Below are 20003 nucleotides of genomic sequence, written 5' to 3'. Positions count from 1 at the left end.
TATTTGTCTAACTCAGTGATACTGTTTTTAAATTTGTAATACATTTTTTCTTGTTGGTATTATATCTTTCACTTGGATGTTATAAGTTGTAAATATAAGTTGTTTTCATTTCAGGCTGCAAAGCAACAAAATGTGATTATTTTAAAGGGGGGTGATTCTTTTCTATACCCACTGTAACTAAATGCATGATATTTTGGACAATTATCAGTAGTGTTTGGATTTCCCTTGTTCCCCATAAAAAGATGAATAGTCTGATATGCTTTATTGTACTCTACAGGTTATGGATCAAACTTTAAAAGAATGTTTGTCTGTGTTGCACAACTGACAGCAACACCCAATCCATTCAGTAATTTTGCACTGGTTATGTGGGACAGTTCCTGTCTTTTGTGTTCATTTTGTTTGCCAAGGTAAAGTAATGCTAATCATTTTTAGATTAGATTCAACTTTATTGGCATTGAACAGTACAACGAAATGCAGTTTGCATCTAACCATAAGTGCAAATAGGAGTTCAGAATTTTTTTTTGTATATGTATATACAAGTGGAATGTATAGGTGTGCAATTAATGCAAATTAATTCTAGATATTTTAGATATCTGCATATCTCAAACAGTGGTATGAGTTTGTTCTTGTTAAAGAGACCTCCCAACACATTGTGCTTTAGCCTACTATTTTGGATTTTGTTCTTGTTAAAGAGACCTCCGAACACATTGTGTCATTTAAAGAGTTGGGAGTCTATGATTAATGGATACGTTCGTACTATAGTGTGTTTTAGGCAATGGTTTAATTAGTAGATTTGGATACGATTTGTGAGGAAGTTGGATATTGCTGGAATGTAATTATCTTTGGTATTGTACCTTTATTACTTGTAAAGTTATTCACTTAAAAAAACAGATTACAATGGCACTCCTCATTCAGTCTGATTTGGCACAGGAACACATGCTATTGACTTCTCATCCCTGAGTCCTGAATTTCGTGACATTATGGGTAGACCCAAGAACACATGCCATTTTAACGATAGGCTTGTGATGAAAGGATTAGCTATCTTTACTAAGAACAACCTACACATTATGTTCACTTAAGATCACGTGGAGTCAGATAATGTACAGGTGCTGGTCATAAAATTAGAATATCATCAAAAAGTTTATTTATTTCAGTAATTCCATTCAAAAAGTGAAACTTGTATAATGTATACATTCATTCCATACAGACTAATATATTTGTGGTTATTTATTTTAATTGTGATGATTATAACTGACAACTAATGAAAATCCCAAATTCGGTATCTCAGAAAATTTGAATATTACTTAAGACCAATACAAAAAAAATATTTTTAGAAATGTTGGCCAACTGAAAACTATGAACATGAAAAGTATGAGCATGTACAGCACTCAATACTTAGTTGGAGCTCCTTTTGCCTGAAGTACTGCAGCAATGCGGCGTGGCATGGAGTCAATCAGTCTGTGGCACTGCTCAGGTGTTATGAGAGCCCAGGTTGCTCTGATAGTGGCCTTCAGCTCTTCTGCATTGTTGGGTCTGGCGAATCGCATCTTCCTCTTCACAATACCCCATAGATTTTCTATAGGGTTAACAATTACCTTTTGTGTCTTGCCCTCCTTGTGCAAGGTGTCAATGGTCGTCTTTTGGACCGCTGTCAAGTCAGCAGTCTTCCCCATGATTGTGTAGCCTACAGAACTAAACTGAGAGACCATTTAAAGGCCTCTGCAGGTGTTTTGAGTTAATTAGCTGATTAGAGTGTGGCACCAGGTGTCTTCAATATTGAACCTATTCACAATATTCAAATTTTCTGAGATAGTGAATTTGGGGTTTTCATTAGTTGTCAGTTATAATCATCAAAATTAAAAGAAATAAACACTCAAAATATAACAGTCCGTGTGGAATGAATGTATACATTATACAAGTTTCACTTTTTGAATGGAATAAATAAATGTTTTGATGATATTCTAATTTTATGACCAGCACCTGTATATATTTATTTATCATGAAGGTTGTTGTTCCTTGCACTCATTCCTAGCTATCCCCTCAGTAACTTTCTAAGTGGTTAACCTTCAGCCACTCATACTACATAAGAGAGAAAATGTATAAAAAATATTTGTCTACCTGGTAAAAGTGTCGAAAAAGTTAGGTTAATTTCAATGGTGAGCAACACATACCTTGGAATTTAATGTAACGCAGCCAATTAGGGGCCCTACATTTTTTTTAGAACATAATGTAAAATAAAACTTTCAGTTATTAAAACATTAAATTATTTATTAAAACATTAAATTATTAACCCATCCACCTATTCTATTTTCTTGTTTTTGGCAAAAAGAAAACATCCATAGATTCTTTGTATTGTACATTGTGCACCCCCCCTCCACATGAAATGGTTCGGTCCTGACTCCAAACCAGACGAGAAGGGTCCAACTGCAGCTTGCAGCAGTCGCTCACGCCACGCCCCCTGCTCACGCCACGCCCGCTCACGCCACGCCCCCGCTGGCACGCAACTTCCGACAGCAAGAGGGAACATGAGGTGAGCATGATGATGGCAGAGGACACCCAGTGGCCTTATCCTGTCTTGATTAATTCATAAAAAAAAACGTAAGGTTGTTTTATATATATATATACAACCATACGTTTTTTTTTATAATATAATATATATTTTTTTATATAATATAATTTTTCCTCAAAAGGTTCGATTAGAAAAGGATGACAGGTGCTTCATATTGGAGGTAATGTTTACTTACTGCTTACACTGTTTACTGGCTATATTAGCCAATAAACATGGCACAACCCCTCCCTTTATCCTTGCACTATTGGACTTATTTGCACTACCACCATGACACACACTATAGAGCACCTTATGCACAATAATTGCCCTGCCCCTGCAAGCGTCTCATTCTTATACATCCCTTAGTACAGTCATATCAATATCAGGGAAACTAAAACATCAGGGCAATGCATTATGATAGATGTTCTCACCAATAATTGTTAATTTTCATATTTCTGCTAACTTATGCCCTTTTGTACAGGCAATAGTGTAGTCAGTGTGTTGTCTTTACTATGCTTGATTTTGCCTGACCTGTATTTTACAGTTACCAACGTGTGTGCTTTCTGAAATCCTAAATGAAGTGGTACTACAGGAAGGAGATAAGGCATACTTAAGATTGGCTCTTGTGTGTACCACCTTCAGGGACACTGTGTCCACTGACTCCTTCAGGAGACGGGCACATTTTCAGTGGCTTGACAGTAAGTGTTTAAATAAAGGGTGCTGTGGTATACAATACTTGAGTACCTCACGCGTGTTTTCACTAACCTTATGGAAATGTTCACTTTTGATTGATAATTTGTTTTTCACAGGTGTCGCTACATGGAGCAGGTTTTCTGAGTCCTACAGAAAAGAATTCTACACCATGTACACCGTGGACACCTGGCGTGAATGTGGAATGCTTTTCAAAAACTGCACACCTGGTAACATCTTAACACTGGATGGATTTGAATCTTTGTCATTACACTCAGTATTGATGTCATAACTACGCTTAGACCACATCCTGAGTCTAGTGGTCACTGGTCAGTATAATCATCATTCTGTTTTTTCTTTTTCTTTTACAGGATATGTTGGAACAGGACAAAGGGGTGTACTTGAAGCAGTTTACTCCGAAGACCCACATCCAGGTTACTGCGATCACTTTTGCAGCCAAATGCTATAGGTAAAAATAAGGTGTTTGTGTATAACAAAGGGGTGTGGGGGAAAAAATAATTGAATATGTATTTGCTACATTTATTTACTTATTTTCTCTTGTGAAAACGGACACGTATACTACCTGTTGGCAGACAACCCTGAGCCAGCTGGATGTTTTTCAAGCTGCAGGCCACCGTGACAATTTGTGGCTGGAAACTTGGGATTGAATTTTGAATACTCCAGTGTTATTACAGACTGTTAATGAATTGATTATGACAAAAAAGAGATGTCATATTCAGCCTATGTTTAAACAACCTTTGGGTGAACTTTTTGTATAATTTTTTCATTTGAAAACTAACATCTATTGAGAGTCTACTTCATGCTTTTTTGGTTTTAATAACGTCCTGTTCAATGTGTAATAAAATTCAAATCCTCTGAATATTGAGTCCATTTCTGAACACTGGGGAGATTGTGTGTACAACTGGTGATCCGGTTTATCGAATGCATTGCACCAATATGATTTCTACCCAGAGCTGTACATGATTATCATTTGTTAAGATAATAATAGAGAAAGTCTGACTTTTCCATACCCACAGGATTTAAGGGACTACATCTCCGTACAGATACTGATCAGCATAAAGTCCTTTGGAATCACATGTAAACTGCAGTGGAGGATTTTTCTCTCAGTGCTCCGACCCAGAGAGAGCCTTCTACTCCTCTTGTGACCAGCCCACTATGTGATAGTACTGTCACATAGTATATAACTTACATCCACATCCACTTATTAAGAACAAGAAGAATTAGATTGTTGAATTGTTACATTGTCATGTGTTTTTGCTTACTTCTAAATAAATAGTTTTGTTGTTTGCAGTTCAATTTATTATACATTAGCAAATACAAAAACTAATCCAATACAACATGAACTGATTGTTTTTTGAATTGCATTCCGTAGTTCCACCCCAAACTATAAAGAACGGGCATTTATTTAGAAAAATACAATTTAGAAAAACACAATTATAAATAAATTTTTGGGTGAACTTTTTGTATAAAGTCAAAAAAAGAAGGGGGCTTTTATTTTGATGGCAAAGAAAACAAAGGGGCTTTTATTTTGAAGGCAAAGAAAACAAGGGGGCTTTTATTTTGAAGGCAAAGAAAACAAGGGGGCTTTTATTTTGAAGGCAAAGAAAACAAGGGGCCTGGCGTGAGCGGGCGTGGCATGAGCAGGGGGCGTGGCATGAGCAGGGGGCGTGGCGTGAGCGACTGCTGCAAGCTGCAGTTGGACCCTATTGAACCAGACGGGAACGATACTTGCTAGCACTGAACTGCGAGTGAGGAGTGCCGGTAGAGCGTCAAGGATGTATCCGCTTACTAAAGAAAACTTTGTTTCATAAAAGGAAAAAAAAGAGAAGAGAGAAGAGAGAAAAGAACAAGCGACAGTATGTTACCCAATTTTTTTTAAAGTAAGGTAGTGGTGGATATTAACCTGGTAGCTTAGTCCATAGTGAAATAGGCTACTTTTGCCAACCTAATGTAAGTCACTTAAAATCTTCACAGAAAATACTGAGTGTTTACATTTTGTTCCTTTTTTAGCCAACATTTAATCAACGCACGCAAACGTTTAGCAAACTATTGATACTAAATCAGTTGTCCCAGCCCCTGCCTGGTGCCAGGCCCAATGGATACAGCTTCCGGCTCATCAGCACTGTTTGCCAATTCCTGTACCCCTGAACCAGACCTACTCCCAACTGAAAGAAGTGAGCAGCATTGGGCTGTATGTCATGTCAGTTGGCATAATTGCAGGGGGTCCATGGGATTTTTAAACAATTATGAAAAAAAGGATAATAATGATATCGTTATCAATAAGAATTCAAATCTATATAATTCTATAGTTCAGTGTTTCTTAATCCTGGTCCTCAGGACCTAAAGGGGTGCACATTTTTGTGTTTACCCTAGCACTCCAAACTGATTAGGTTGTCCCTGTCCTTGTCGAACTTGTACTCATAAAATGTTTAAAAAGTCCCCACAAGAGGACTGATCACCCCTCTGAGCCTGGTTCCTCTATAGGTTTCTTCCTAAATTTCAGCCCTTCTTAGGGAGTTTTTCCTAGCCACTGTGCTTCAACACTGTTGTTGCTTTCTCCTTGGGTTTTCAGGTTGGGTGTTTTGTAAAAGCACTTTGTGACAACTGCTGATGTAAAATGGGCTTTATAAGTCAATTTTATTGATTGAATGATTGAGTCACTAGAGCATGAGTGGCCTAGGCAGCCATATTTAATAACCCCCCATACCTGTAAGGTGCGGGGCAATTGCGCGCAATTGAACCCCTGGGATAATCTAGTGGTCTAACCTTTTGAAAGGATATCTATGCCTACTCGTTGTGAGTTAGCAAAACTAGTACCATTATTTATTTTGCAACATAACTTGTTTTGCAATTCACAGTTAAAATGTCCTTGATACCTTTTTAGCTATACACACAAATTCCGAAGAGGCTGACAACCTTGACCGATGCTATTTAGTGTGTAAGCTTTGCTTATCAATTGCTGTATAACCCACATTTTAAATCTAACACTGATCTCAGGAGATGCTTCTATGTTGTGAAAATGTGCTTTCACTCCTTAGACGTAGGGACACAGTGACCTTGATAACTATCATCCAATGTCTAAACTGTCATGCTCAGCTAATGTTTTAAAATAATTGGTGATTACTAAAGTGCAATTTTGCACTGGATAATAATCTCTGTCAAATTATTAAAATGTATATGAAACAATCTAAATGTTCAGCTAGGTTCCTTTTTGTCAGAGGACAGCATTTTAAATGTTCATCAACCAGGATTTGGGATAGGGCACACCATTGTTACTGCAACCTCACTCCGTTGCCAATTTTTAGAGGAATTTTTCCCCCCTTGTTAACCCTTGGTAGCCTATGGGGCTTTCGGCCGGATTTCACTACTGGGACATTTTGGGTCCTAGATTAATTTCTGTAACAGATACTACCTATTATGATGTATCCTTGTAATAGCAACCCCTCTGGCTACAATAAAAACACATAAAAACAGACTTCTGGGTCACTATTTATAAAACTCATCTGTTTGAAAGGCAAAAAAATTGTTTTCGGAAAACATTTCTGCCATTCAGCATCAAGATTTTTTTTTTAAAGCATTATGAGATTTTGTGTCAATGGTATTTCCTCATACTTTCATGCCTTTACTATCAAATTACACTGTAATTGGGTTGAAAATAATGAAATAATTATATAATAGAAGGTAAAAAATATAGGCACCCCCAAAAAATGTGGTTCTTCTACCTAGAAATAAAACATTATGAAATAAATAAGATTGAATGTATAAAACCCTCTTCTTGCATGTAATGACTCAAAACGCCCAGCAGATGGCAGCACTAGATCGCTAGTTACGTTTGGACTTATATATTTTATAAACTTCGAAAAATTATCAACTTCTTCCCAAAAACTCAAGAACATCCCCATACTATTTTGACTAAATATTAATTTGTATATCTTATATATAATACAAACGATGTATTATTGTTCAAAACATCATATATAGTGATGTACACGCTTGTAATATTTATTCTGATGTACAAATGAGCCTTTCTAAGATGAATAGGCAATGTCGTTGCCTGGTGAAAAGTTCTCATAGCAACCCAAACTATACAACTATACAACCCATATTATACACGGAAAACCCCAATTATACACGGAACGCTTCAGGAAAGTGGCTACAAATAATATACCATTGGAATCGGACGATTATGGCAAATCTATTTTTCTTTTTTTTTGACAAAGCTGAAATTCCATTGCATGAACAAGTTCACCTCAAGTTCACCTCATCCCTGGTTGTGGTTTTAGAACTACCTCAATAGTAGAAAACAAATACTAACGTTCAAAAGTTTGGGGTCACTTAGAAATGTCCTTGTTTTCATTAAAATAACATCAAATTGATCAGAAATACAGTGTAGACATTAATATTGTAGCTGGAAATGGCTGATTCTTAATGGAATATCTACAGAAGCCCATTATCAGCAACCATCAGCCCTGTGTTTCAATGGCACGTTGTGTTTCCAAATCTAAGCATAACATTTTTAAAATGTTTTTTTTTTTTTAAAACCCTTTTGAAATGATGTTATCACAGCTGAAAACTGCTGTACTGATTAAAGAAGCAATAAAAATGGCCTTCTTTAGTTGAGTATCTGGTTCGATTACAGGCCCAAAATGTCCAGAAACAAAGAACTTCTTTCTGAAACTTGTTAGTCTATTCTTGTTCAGAGAAATTAAGGCTGTTCCATGCGAGAAACTGCCAAGAAACTGAAACTCTCATACAAAGATGTTTACCGTAATTTCCCATTTATAACACAGATTTTGTGATTTTTAAACATTTTCAACCACAGTGGTTAATACATGGATATGGCTAATACACAAGTTTAAATTTTGTTTTAAGTTTCCACCAGTGAACCTTTTCACAGATGATTTCTTGACGATGTACAGGTTTCAGAAACTCATGTAGCAAATTTGATAAAATTGGCCTTACAGGGTTTTATTTAAAAAAAAAAAATCTGGTAGTGCCCTATGACAGATGTTTAATAGTGATGTACAATGTATGTACGAGTCATAATTGACTTTTTGCAAAAGCTCAGCCTATCTTTGTTACTGTTGAGACACCTGTCAAGCTGTGCTTCTTTGTAAGCAGCCTCTACTGTAGATAGCCAAGCATGGAAGGGAAACATTTTATATTACTGGTCAGTGCATGTGATACCTCTGTGATATCCTCCAGATCGAGGCATCGCAATATGCAATCGAGGGATTGCAATATGAAGTGGAAGGATATGTTCACAATATTCAGATAAACAAGGAAGGGGACACAATAATTGAAATAAGCATACAGATCTCAATCAAAGAATGAGAAAACCCATGAACTCAAATGCGATCAGCACAACCTTGTGGACCAGTCATGCTCTTGTACTGCAAGTTAAGTTTTATTTTTATTACTATTATTGAACTCTTAACAGTCAACATCATCCTATAAACTTAATTAGAAAGTCCCCTGTTGAAGTTAAGCCTACAAGTGCCCTGATGTAACAAGCAAATATTAGAGGTAGCTAGCTATCTAGCTAACGTAGTAGTAGCAAGTAGGTTATATTGATGGTCATGTTAGCACAAATAACTATAATGTCAGCATTAGATAAAATGTTCATTTGGGGGAGGGATTTTACAAAAGGTTAATTCTCAGAGCAAATGGGGTTTATATATGGGTATGGTTAATACTTGGGTTTGTATACACACAAAGCTATAAAATGTATAGTGCGACTTATACATGGTGTGGCCTATAAACAGAGAATTACAGTAGTACTCCCTTCATAGAGCAGGACAAACTGTCTCTAACCAGAATAGAGAGAGGAGCGGGAGGCCCTGGTACACAACTGAGCAAGAAGACACATACATTAATGTCTAGTATAATGTCCTCAACTGGCAGCTTCATTAAATAGGACTGGCAAAACACCTGTATCAACATCAACAGTGAAGAGGCGATTCGGGATGCTTGCCTTCTATGCAGAGTTGCAAAGAAAAAGGCATAGTTACACTGAAAAACAAATACATCAGAATGCATAAACGTTATTGAGGTTAAAGTTTAAGATTAGGGTGACGTTAGGATTAGGGTTAAGTTTACGTAAAATAGTGGAAAATTGGAAAACTAAATGCAAAATATATTTCTAATGCAATCTTCTTTAGATCATGTAAATGAATGTACATTTCTGTATAGCTTGTTGTGATCAATTTTAGGAGGTTGACTGTAGAATCAAGGAATTACTTTTAACAATGCATTGATAGAAATTTTGCTTTTTCATTACTGTTTACACATGTTGCCATAAAGCAAGAAATTCTAATGCTGTTTTTGTATTCTCAAACATCATCAAAATCAATGGGTGCCTGATTGTCCAGCTTTTTACCGTGATGATACTGAATGTTTCTGAATAATTTTACACTATTGTTTTTTGTCATTTAAGAATACACAGACCATTTTTATTTATTTTCCGCAAAATTGTAACCCACAGTTTGGGAACACCCGTCTAGGGAATGGGTCTCATAAAGGCTTCGTCATACAAATACCATTAAGTCAAGCCACAAGCAGAACACGCACATAAAACATGATTTGGCAATTGACAGAAAACGTGTCATGGCCGATTAAGCACAGGTATTTAATACTGAAGGTAAACGAAAATCAGAAAGGCCTTATTTTACTGAACTAAATGTGTTTTACTTATACAAGGCATTTTAACAACCAATCCTACCGCTTAAATCCGGTGTCAAAGTAGGCTAGAGCAGTGGTGAGTGATTTGTTGCATAAATAATGCGTGTGAGCCCTCAGCCTAGCTAGTCCTAGACTATAGCTACAGAACTAAGATAACCCACCCTTCCCCAACCGAATCCTATACGGAGCGGTAAATTTGCTGCATCAGGGTTCTGTCAGCCATTCGCGGAAACAAAAGCAACGACGTAGCCGACATGGGCGAGTCGTAGTCGGCTATGGATTCTCTAAGCCCTCAGCAACCAGAGATAGGCACAGATGTAAACCACACCTTATAACTCCACGGCTGCAATTTTCATCTGAGCGTAGGCGCCTGTCCGGTGTACGAGCTCCAAGTACCGCAGTCTACTCACACAGAGGCGCGCCAGCCACGCACCGCCCCACCAGACCCACTTATTCCAAAGGCTGTACACAAACAAACACACACAGTCTGTTATTAATTACGTAAAGAAGGCCCTTACCGGGTGCTTTGTCTGCTTTATCTACTTTAATGATCTCCATCTCCCGTTGTGATAAGGTCGGTCAGGGAGGGAAGTTAGACACGCTGCGTTGCTGGAAGATGTTCAGAGCTGGACTGATCTCGATCTGGTTTTTCTTCCCCGACAGGAATCTTGTAGGTTGCCTTGACTGCCTCTGAAATCAACAAGCGTGACCCGTAAGAACAGCTGTTTTAACAATGCCCGGACTGTACGCGAATCAATTGATATTGGATAGGATTTACCCTACCTGTGACGGCGCGTTGCTTATCGGGAGCTGTCCTTTCGCCTTGGTGCTGAAGTATATGCTGCAGCTCCCACTCCTATCAAATAGAGAAGTGACGTCACGACAGACTCCTTGCACGAGTTTTATGTTGACCTATTCGAAAGTGGAGTCCACTTTCATTATAGAATAATGTGCGTCTGACAACAAACCCCTGTTATTCTGCAGTGACTGTTATTTATATAGAAACAAAAAAGTTCGGTTGCCCTTTTACGTAATGTAGGTAAGAATTGCCGAACGGCAACATTGGCTGTCACGAAATTGGATGCATCATTTTCTGCCAAAGACATTCTGCTCATAATACTACTCTTGTGCGAATTTTGCATCGACTCATTTGTATTCAGAACACTGTGTGTTCTTACAGAATCAAGCTGAGCTCAGAAGTCCTTTGATCTCATATAAGGGATTCTGCTATTGGAGGAGGCTGCAGAAGTCTGTATACAGTCTTATAGTCTTAAGTGATGACTCAACTGGTTGCTACTGTAGGCTGTTGAAATTGACAAATATTTGCAGGTTTTCAACTGGGTCTAATTTATGACACAAGTTGTGTTACTGTGATATGGTCCATCTTTTGAGGGATCTGTAGGTTCAAAAGGGGTGACTGGCTGGCTATATGTTAACATGGAAACAACATGATGCCATTTTACATTTTATTGGGCCAAATATATTTACAGTTTGAATGGACTGAATGCACAACAGCGCCTGCGCTGTGGAGCCAGGATGGCAGGGAGTCACCATCAACACTCTGTTGTTGCACAGGAAGAGACAGAATATTTTTTCCATGCAACTGTACCCTTTTTTAAATGTCTTAGAACCACTGTTTTCTAATTGTATTCTAATATTGCTTTTAAGAAACAAATGTACACATTTTAAAAGGTCTTTTAATAGATTATGACTTTTTTTTTTAAAGTGCTTTGATTAGTTTTATAATTTATATTGTTTTAATATCAGGTACTTTTTTATAATGTAATTGTTTTTCGTTTTGATCTGTTTTATTGCCTTTTTAAAGTGTACTATTTATATATTATAATATGTGCAAATGTGTGATTGAATGCAATGTAAGCAACTGAATGTGCCGGGAAAAGAATTATAAGTTAAAACATGATGTGACCAGTGAAATCCAATAAAAGAGATTTTGCAGGTTCTTTGTGCCAAAAAAGGCTTATATGTTATGATTACTTTATTACAGGGGTGTGCCTATGTGACATTGGTTAGTGGCACTAAAAGAAGTATGGCAAGTTGTTGTTCATCCAATTAATTGTATTTTATTCCATTCAGTTTAAAATAATTAAAGTTGCATAACCAGATATTTTAGTTACTATAAGTTGCCTGCAGAGTGTAAGTCTAAATATTTAAGTTTCATTTAATGTTTTTTAGGTTGAACCAGAAGGTATTTGACAACTCCGTCAACATTTCCCAGTAAATTTTGTTGCAAGAAGTTTCTTTTAAAATATTTTGTTCTCAATGCACACATTTGTATCTTTATTTTATTATGAAAAGTCATGAATAATCTTTATTTTCCTAACCTTTCACCCATTACAGAGATGCTTTAGTTTTAGATGTAGTTTACCTATTCTTGTTCCCTAAGCAATTCTCTGCTGAGTCGTTCTGAATGTGTGTTGTGACCAAAAGGACTTTGTATGTAATCAGAGGATATTCTGTCTGCCACAGAATATTCCTACTGTACAAACTATGCTAAATTACTTTAGCGCAGTTAGAAATAAGCTTCAGTACATTAGTGATGTGCAGTTCAGGAATGATTTGTTCGTTTTGAACAAATCTTTTTAGTGACTGGGGACTCAAGTTCTTTTTTCTAGAGACTCATTCAATTGTATCATTCATTTGAACATTTGACATCGGATTTCTACAACATGATCACTTGGTTCTTACCCAGTCCTCCTGCTCAGTTCTCCGATCATCTATGTACATTCGCAGAGAAAAATAGATCAAGGCAGGAACATCATAAAGACTGAAACAGTTAATGCAGTTTATGTTCAAAACTGATAATTGAACATAGACTAAAACAATTAATGCAGTAGTTGATTTTTTATTGAAGTGATAAACACAGATGAAATCTTACACCGAGCCTTTGCCTAAGTAAAAAAGACTTGTTCAGTTTATTCATTCAATTGAACGATTGTTTCGTTCATTTGAACGGCTTCCAGCAGAGTTCTTCCCCAACCGCTGGCTTCCAGCTCCGTATCCTACTCTCTGTCCAACAGCTGTTAGTTTGATGTGACGTTCTCTAAGAAAAGTTGATCAAGAAAGTAGAATTGTAAATACATATATAACTGTATATGTATAACATTATAACTGATAATTGGATGCACGGCCTACAGTAACTAATATAGTTTTAGATTTTTGATTGTAATGAAAAACATTTTAAAAATATAGAAAATGTAATAATTTATTACATAAGTACTTACCCTCTTTGCTATGAAACACCAGTTGTCTCAAGACACAACATTAGTTAAGTGGAGTCCACCTGTGTAAAAGGAAGCTGTTTCACATGATTTCAGATGATTCCCATTCACTGGGAGGTCTTTAACTCAGAGTAAAACAACATCATAATGACAAGCATTCCTTCAACCCAGGAGGGGTTGGGGGTAGCTACAACCATTACACACCCAAATGAAAAAAGTGACCAAAAGGATTTAAACTTTAGACTGGACAACTCCATAAGAACCAGAGGCTAGTTACAAGAAAGAGTCAAACATCCCACCACTACAATGTAATGCTGAGTGCAGCAACCAGATGTCTGTCACTAACAAAGACACTCATGGGTGGATTTCATTCATATATATTAAAAAGGCATACTGGGATATATGCAAATGAGATTTTAGGGAAACTACATAATTTGATTTACATTGGTTCTACTGATAAAATACATGTGAATCATTACCTTACATTTTTTAGGTTTGATTAATGTTATGTTTTTGCCACACGTAGGCTGATAATTGTTTTAAATGTTTTGTTTTCTGTCTTGTGTGTTGGAAATAAATTACTCTCTGAAGAAATAACTATTTGAACTAATAGGTCCAAGACAGATATTCATCCATTAGCTTCACTATCTTAGGATAGTGCCAGAACAATGAACATGGCTTACTATAAACCAGCATTCCCAGCAGTGTGCATTGTGTGGTGTGTGCATGGGTGATGCTGAACTTTGGTCAGTGTAGCATTTTGTCCAGTTTGCTTAAGGTCAGGATTATAGGACAGGTAACTGGTCCTAAACCTGTACATAAGGGGACAAAGGGAGGGGGGCCCTAGGATAGGAGGGGCGTGGCCGCACAGTTGGAGCCTGGGCTGCAGGTGTACTGGCAGGTCCTGAGACAACAGGAAGCAAAAAACTGGCAGAGGTGATCATTAAATTCATACAGGTAGCCATGCATCCTAGTTGCTTTTCGGAGTAGCCTACATCTTAAATCATTAACAGTGAGCAAATTGATCAATTTCAGAGATGTATCCCATGTGTAGGCCATAAGTGAATTATATTAATTGATTTTACATATTTAGACAGACAATTTTACTTGTATTTACATCTCAATCATACTACAAATAGGTTAAGAGTCTGTAAGACAAAAGAGAACATATGACAAGAACACTGCTCTTACGAATTACAGTACTCTGTCGGCAATGCACTGCCAACAAGCCTCCCTGGCTTTGTTGGCTGCCACGGTGAAAATTGTAGTGTTAATCTTGCTTTAAACGCCTTATATATTGACATCATAAACGTGCATTCTACTGGGAAGAATATGGAGCACAAGCCATTGTGCAAAAACGTATCTTGCATTGCTGAATGCGCCCCTTTTAGGCGAACGTGCACAAACTCCAGTAAGTTAACACCAAAACAACTAACAAACATCTTTACTGTTTTAGTACCGATTAACACCATTTTAGGCAATCAGAGTTTCTCAACTCTGACTTTCCTTGATAACCCAGAGTTAAATCTGAGTAGGTTGAACACCCTTTGTAGTATACACCTCTGCCTCAGCTGTGGAAGGCTGTTTCTCCTTTGAGATGCTATAGGCCTGACTAATTCCCATATTCTCACATCCATCCATCCATCCATCTTCTCCCGCTTATCCGGGGCCGGGTCGCGGGGGCAGCAGTCTAAGCAGGGATGCCCAGACTTCCCTCTCCCCAGACACTTCCTCTAGCTCTTCCGGGGGGACACCGAGGCGTTCCCAGGCCAGCTGGGAGACATAGTCCCTCCAGCGTGTCCTAGGTCTTCCCCGGGGTCTCTTCCCGGTGGGACGGGACCGGAACACCTTCCCAGGAAGGCGTTCCGGAGGCATCCGAAAAAGATGCCCAAGCCACCTCAGCTGACCCCTCTCGATGTGGAGGAGCAGCGGCTCTACTCTGAGCTCCTCCCGGGTGACCGAGCTTCTCACCCTATCTCTAAGGGATCGCCCGGCCACCCTGCGGAGAAAGCTCATTTCGGCCGCCTGTATCCGGGATCTTGTCCTTTCGGTCATGACCCAAAGCTCATGACCATAGGTGAGAGTAGGAACGTAGATTGACTGGTAAATCGAGAGCTTCGCCTTGCGGCTCAGCTCTTTCTTCACCACGACAGACCGATACATCGACTGCATTACTGCAGAAGCTGCACCGATCCGTCTGTCAATCTCCCGTTCCATCCTTCCCTCACTCGTGAACAAGACCCCTAGATACTTAAACTCCTCCACTTGAGGCAGGCACTCTCCACCAACCTGAAGTGGGCAAGCCACCCTTTTCCGACTGAGGACCATGGCCTCAGATTTGGAGGTACTGATTTTCATCCCCACCGCTTCACACTCGGCTGCAAACCGTCCCAGTGCATGCTGAAGGTCCTGGTTAGAAGGGGCCAACACGACAACATCATCTGCAAAGAGCAGAGACGAAATTGTGTGGTCCCCAAACCTGACACCCTCCGGCCCCTGGCTGCGCCTAGAAATTCTGTCCATAAAAATTACGAACAGAACCGGTGACAAAGGGCAGCCCTGCCGGAGTCCAACATGCACTGGGAACAAGTCTGACTTACTGCCGGCAATGCGGACCAAGCTCCTGCTTCGGTTGTACAGGGACCTGACAGCCCTTAGCAAAGGACCCAGGACCCCATATTCCCCAAGCACCCTCCACAAGATGCCGCGAGGGACACAGTCGAATGCTTTCTCCAAATCCACAAAACACATGTGGATTGGTTGGGCAAACTCCCATGAACCCTCCAACACCCCGTAGAGGGTATAGAGCTGGTCCAGTGTTCCACGGCCCGGAAGAAAACCACACTGTTCCTCCTGAATCCGAGGTTCTACTATCGGCCGTATTCTCCTCTCCAGAACCCTGGCATAGACTTTCCCGGGGAGGCTGAGAAGTGTGATCCCCCTATAGTTGGAACACACCCTCCGGTCCCCCTTCTTAAAAAGAGGGACCACCACCCCGGTCTGCCATCCAAGAGGCACTGTCCCCGACCGCCACGCGATGTTGCACAGGCGTGTCAACCAAGACAGCCCCACAACATCCAGAGACTTGAGGTACTCAGGGCGGATCTCATCCACCCCCGGTGCCTTGCCACCGAGGAGTTTCTTGACCACCTCAGTGACTTCAGCCCGGGTGATGGAGGAGTCCACCTCTGAGCCCTCATCCTCTGCTTCCTCAATGGAAGACGTGTCAGCGGGATTGAGGAGATCCTCGAAGTACTCCTTCCACCGCCCGACGACATCCTCAGTTGAGGTCAACAGCTGTCCACCTCTACTGTAAACAGCGTTGGTAGGGCACTGTTTCCCTCTCCTGAGGCGCCGGATGGTTTGCCAGAATCTCTTCGAGGCCAGCCGATAGTCCTTCTCCATGGCCTCACCGAACTCCTCCCAGGCCCGAGTTTTTGCCTCCACAACCACCCGGCTTGGCCTGTCGGTACCCGTCAGCTGCCTCAGGAGTCCCACAAGCCAACCAGGCCTGATAGGACTCCTTCTTCAGCTTGACAGCATCCCTTACTTCCGGTGTCCACCACCGGGTTCGGGGATTGCCGCCTCGACAGGCACCGGAGACCTTACGGCCACAGCTCCGAGCGGCCGCTTCGACAATGGCGGTGGAGAACATGGTCCACTCGGACTCAATATCTCCAACCTCCCTCGGGATCCAGTCGAAACTCTGCCGGAGGTGGGAGTTAAAGATCTCTCTGACAGGAGACTCGGCCAGACGTTCCCAGCAGACCCTTACAGTACGCTTGGGCCTGCCGAGTCTGTCCAGCTTCCTCCCCCGCCATCGGATCCAACTCACCACCAGGTGGTGATCAGTTGACAGCTCCGCCCCTCTCTTCACCCAAGTGTCCAAGACATGCAGGTCAGATGAGACGACAACAAAGTCGATCATCGACCTGCGGCCTAGGGTGTCCTGGTGCCACGTGCACTGATGGACACCCTTATGCTTGAACATGGTGTTCGTTATGGACAAACTGTGACTAGCACAGAAGTCCAATAATTGAACACCACTCGGGTTCAGATCCGGGGGGCCGTTCCTCCCAATCACGCCCCAGGTGTCACTGTCGTTGCCCACGTGGGCGTTGAAGTCCCCCAGTAGAACAATAGAGTCCCCAGTCGGAGCACTTTCCAGCACCCCTCACAGAGACTCCAAGAAGGTCGGGTACTCTGCACTGCCGTTCGGCCCGTAGGCACAAACAACAGTGAGAGACCTATCCCCGACCCGTAGGCGCAGGGAAACGACCCTCTCGTTCACCGGGGTAAACTCCAACACATGGCGGCAGAGCTGGGGAGCTATGAGCAAACCCACACCAGCCCGCCGCCTCTCACCATGGGCAACTCCAGAGTGGTGAAGAGTCCATCCTCTCTCAAGGAGTGTGGTTCCAGAGCCCAAGCCGTGTGTAGAGGTGATCCCGATTACCTCTAATCGGAACCTCTCAACCTCACGCACCAACTCAGGCTCCTTCCCCGCCAGCGAGGTGACATTCCACGTCCCTAGAGCCAGTTTCCGTGTCCAGAGATCGGGTTGTCTAGGCCCCTGCCTTCGACTGCCGCCCGATCCTCTTCGCACCGGCCCCTTATGGTCCCTCCTGTGGGTGGTGAGCCCACGGGAGGGCGGCCCCACGTCGCCCGTTCGGGCTGAGCCCGGCCGGGCCCCATGGGGGAAGGCCCGGCCACCAGGCGCTCGCATACGAGCCCCAACCCCGGGCCTGGCTCCAGGGTGGGGCCCCGGCTGCGCCATACCGGGCGACGTCACGGTACTCAAAATGTTTTTCTTCATTTAGGGGGTTTTGAACCGCTCTTAGTCTGACCCGTCGCCTAAGACCTGTTTGCCTTGGGAGACCCTACCAGGGGCATATAGCCCCAGACAACATAGCTCCTAGGGTCACTCGGGTACTCAAACCCCTCCACCACGTTAAGGTGGCAGTTCTTGGAGGGGCATATTCTCACAATTTCTTATAATTAACTTTACTGCACTCTAGGGAATATTCAATGCCTTGGAAATGTTCTTACATCCCACCACTGATTGGTGACTTTGAAGAACCCTATTCTGGATTTGCTTCATCTTTGTCTATTTATGTTGTTTTTGATAGGAATTGTACTAACCAAATGAGAGACCTCCAAGTGAAAGGTAGATTAAACCTGAAATCATGTGAAACAGCTTCCCTTTACACAGGTGGACTCCAATTAACTAATGTTGTGTCTTGAGACAACTGGTGTTTCATAGCAAAGAGGGTAAGTACTTATTTTTTATTCATTTATGTCATTAACAGATTTTATATACATTATGGGTGTGATGTTGATCAGTGACAAAAACCCATGATTAAATACACTATATGGCCAAAAGTATGCGGACACGCCTACTAAATATTAAGTTCAGGTGTTTCAGCCACACCCATTGCCCACAGGCTGCCGAGTATTTAAAAATCATCTATCTTTTGTTGCATCACTCACCACAAAATTCAAAGCAATATCAGCACAAAACTGTGCACCGGGAGCATCACAAAATGGGTTTCCATGGCCAGCTGTATGCAAGCTTCACATCATGCGCAATCCCAGGCATTGGCTGAAGTGGTGTAAAGCACGCTGCCACTGGACTCTGGAGAAACATGTTTTCTGGAGTGATGAATCACGTTTCACTATCCGGCAGTCTAATGGATGAATCTGGGTGTGACGGATGCCAGGAGAACACTAGCTACCAGAATGCATAGTGCGTACTGTAAAAATTGGTGGAGGAGCGAAAATGGACCGGGGCTGTGTTTCAGGGTTTGGGCTAGTCCCTTAGTTCCAGGAAGGGTCATAATGCCACAGAATACAAATACATTTTAGGAAGTTGGATGCATCCAACTTTGTGGCAGCAGTTTGAGGAAGGCCCTTTCCTGTTCCAGCATGACTGTGCCCCTGTGCTCAAAGTAGTCCAGAATGTGAGGACAGAATGTTCACTTCCTGCCTAACATATCCCACCCACTGACAGGTGCCATGATAACAAGATAATCAGTGTTGTTCCCTTCACCTGTCATTGGTCATAATGTTTTGGGTGATCGGTGTATTTACCATATTCATGCCTGGAAGAATTCTGTAATAGGATTTCAGACATCCCTAAGGTGGACCATACTATTTAACCTTGATGTTAGTTGAATGTCGCATCTGCCAGCCTCCCTCCCAACGTTGCAGTGGATTCTATTAATGAAAGCCCCCCCTAAAACAACAGGTAAAAAATCCATTATTCAGCTCTGTCTCAGTCAGTAATTAGTGTTATTAACATTAATTAATGGAAAGTACCCCATCGCGAAGCTGTATTGCAAGCAGAAAACGACTCTAAAATACTCCAAACTAAGACAAGAGGTTTTGTTTACCTTAAAGAACATGACAATGTGGTATTCCTCAAAATGAAGTTTATATTTTTGCGATATAAATCTAATTTCAAATAATTGGTATGTCCTGTGTTCACCAGACAGTTTTGTTCACAATTATATAAATCCACTTGTTTTTTCAGGAAAAGAGTGTATACACAGTAAACGTAATAGTAAAAGTTACTATTCACTAGCTAGAAAGCAAATGACCTATTTCATCTTTGAAATTCACCTCGGACAGTCAAACTGTATTTGCTTGAGAAAGAAAGGAAAATCCATATATATATGTATTTTCCTTTCTTTCTCAGTGGGGAGAACAAGTATTTGATACACTGCCGATTTTGCAGTCGGAATCTAAAACAAAAATCCAGAAAATCACATTGTATGATTTTTAAGGATTAATTTGCATTTTATTGCATGACATAAGTATTTGAT

The 20003-nt window shown here is 40.8% G+C and overlaps 1 protein-coding gene and 1 long non-coding RNA gene across 2 annotated transcripts in view; one reads left to right on the top strand and one right to left on the bottom strand.

Annotated features, from left to right (window-relative positions):
• LOC105006653 (fibroblast growth factor 12) overlaps positions 1–10826 on the bottom strand; it is a 244861-nt gene extending 234035 nt beyond the window's left edge. Inside the window, exons 1-2 of the mRNA XM_029121183.2 lie at positions 10724–10826; positions 10459–10630 (exon numbers count right to left, since the gene is read on the bottom strand). Of these exons, the coding sequence (XP_028977016.1) occupies positions 10459–10498 (40 nt within the window). The 5' untranslated portion in view covers positions 10499–10630; positions 10724–10826. The remainder of the gene's footprint in view (positions 1–10458; positions 10631–10723) is intronic.
• On the top strand, positions 2736–3929 carry LOC114839530. The gene is made up of 3 exons (XR_003781956.2): positions 2736–3246; positions 3358–3468; positions 3610–3929. It is a non-coding gene; the product is annotated as an uncharacterized LOC114839530 (long non-coding RNA).
• Positions 10827–20003: the final 9177 nt, after the last annotated feature.

This window comes from Esox lucius, chromosome 1 (assembly GCF_011004845.1).
Source record: "Esox lucius isolate fEsoLuc1 chromosome 1, fEsoLuc1.pri, whole genome shotgun sequence".
NCBI classification, from domain to species: Eukaryota; Metazoa; Chordata; class Actinopteri; order Esociformes; family Esocidae; genus Esox; species Esox lucius.
The sequence above is the reverse complement of the archived record's forward strand: the minus strand, read 5'-3'. Positions and strand labels throughout refer to the sequence as shown.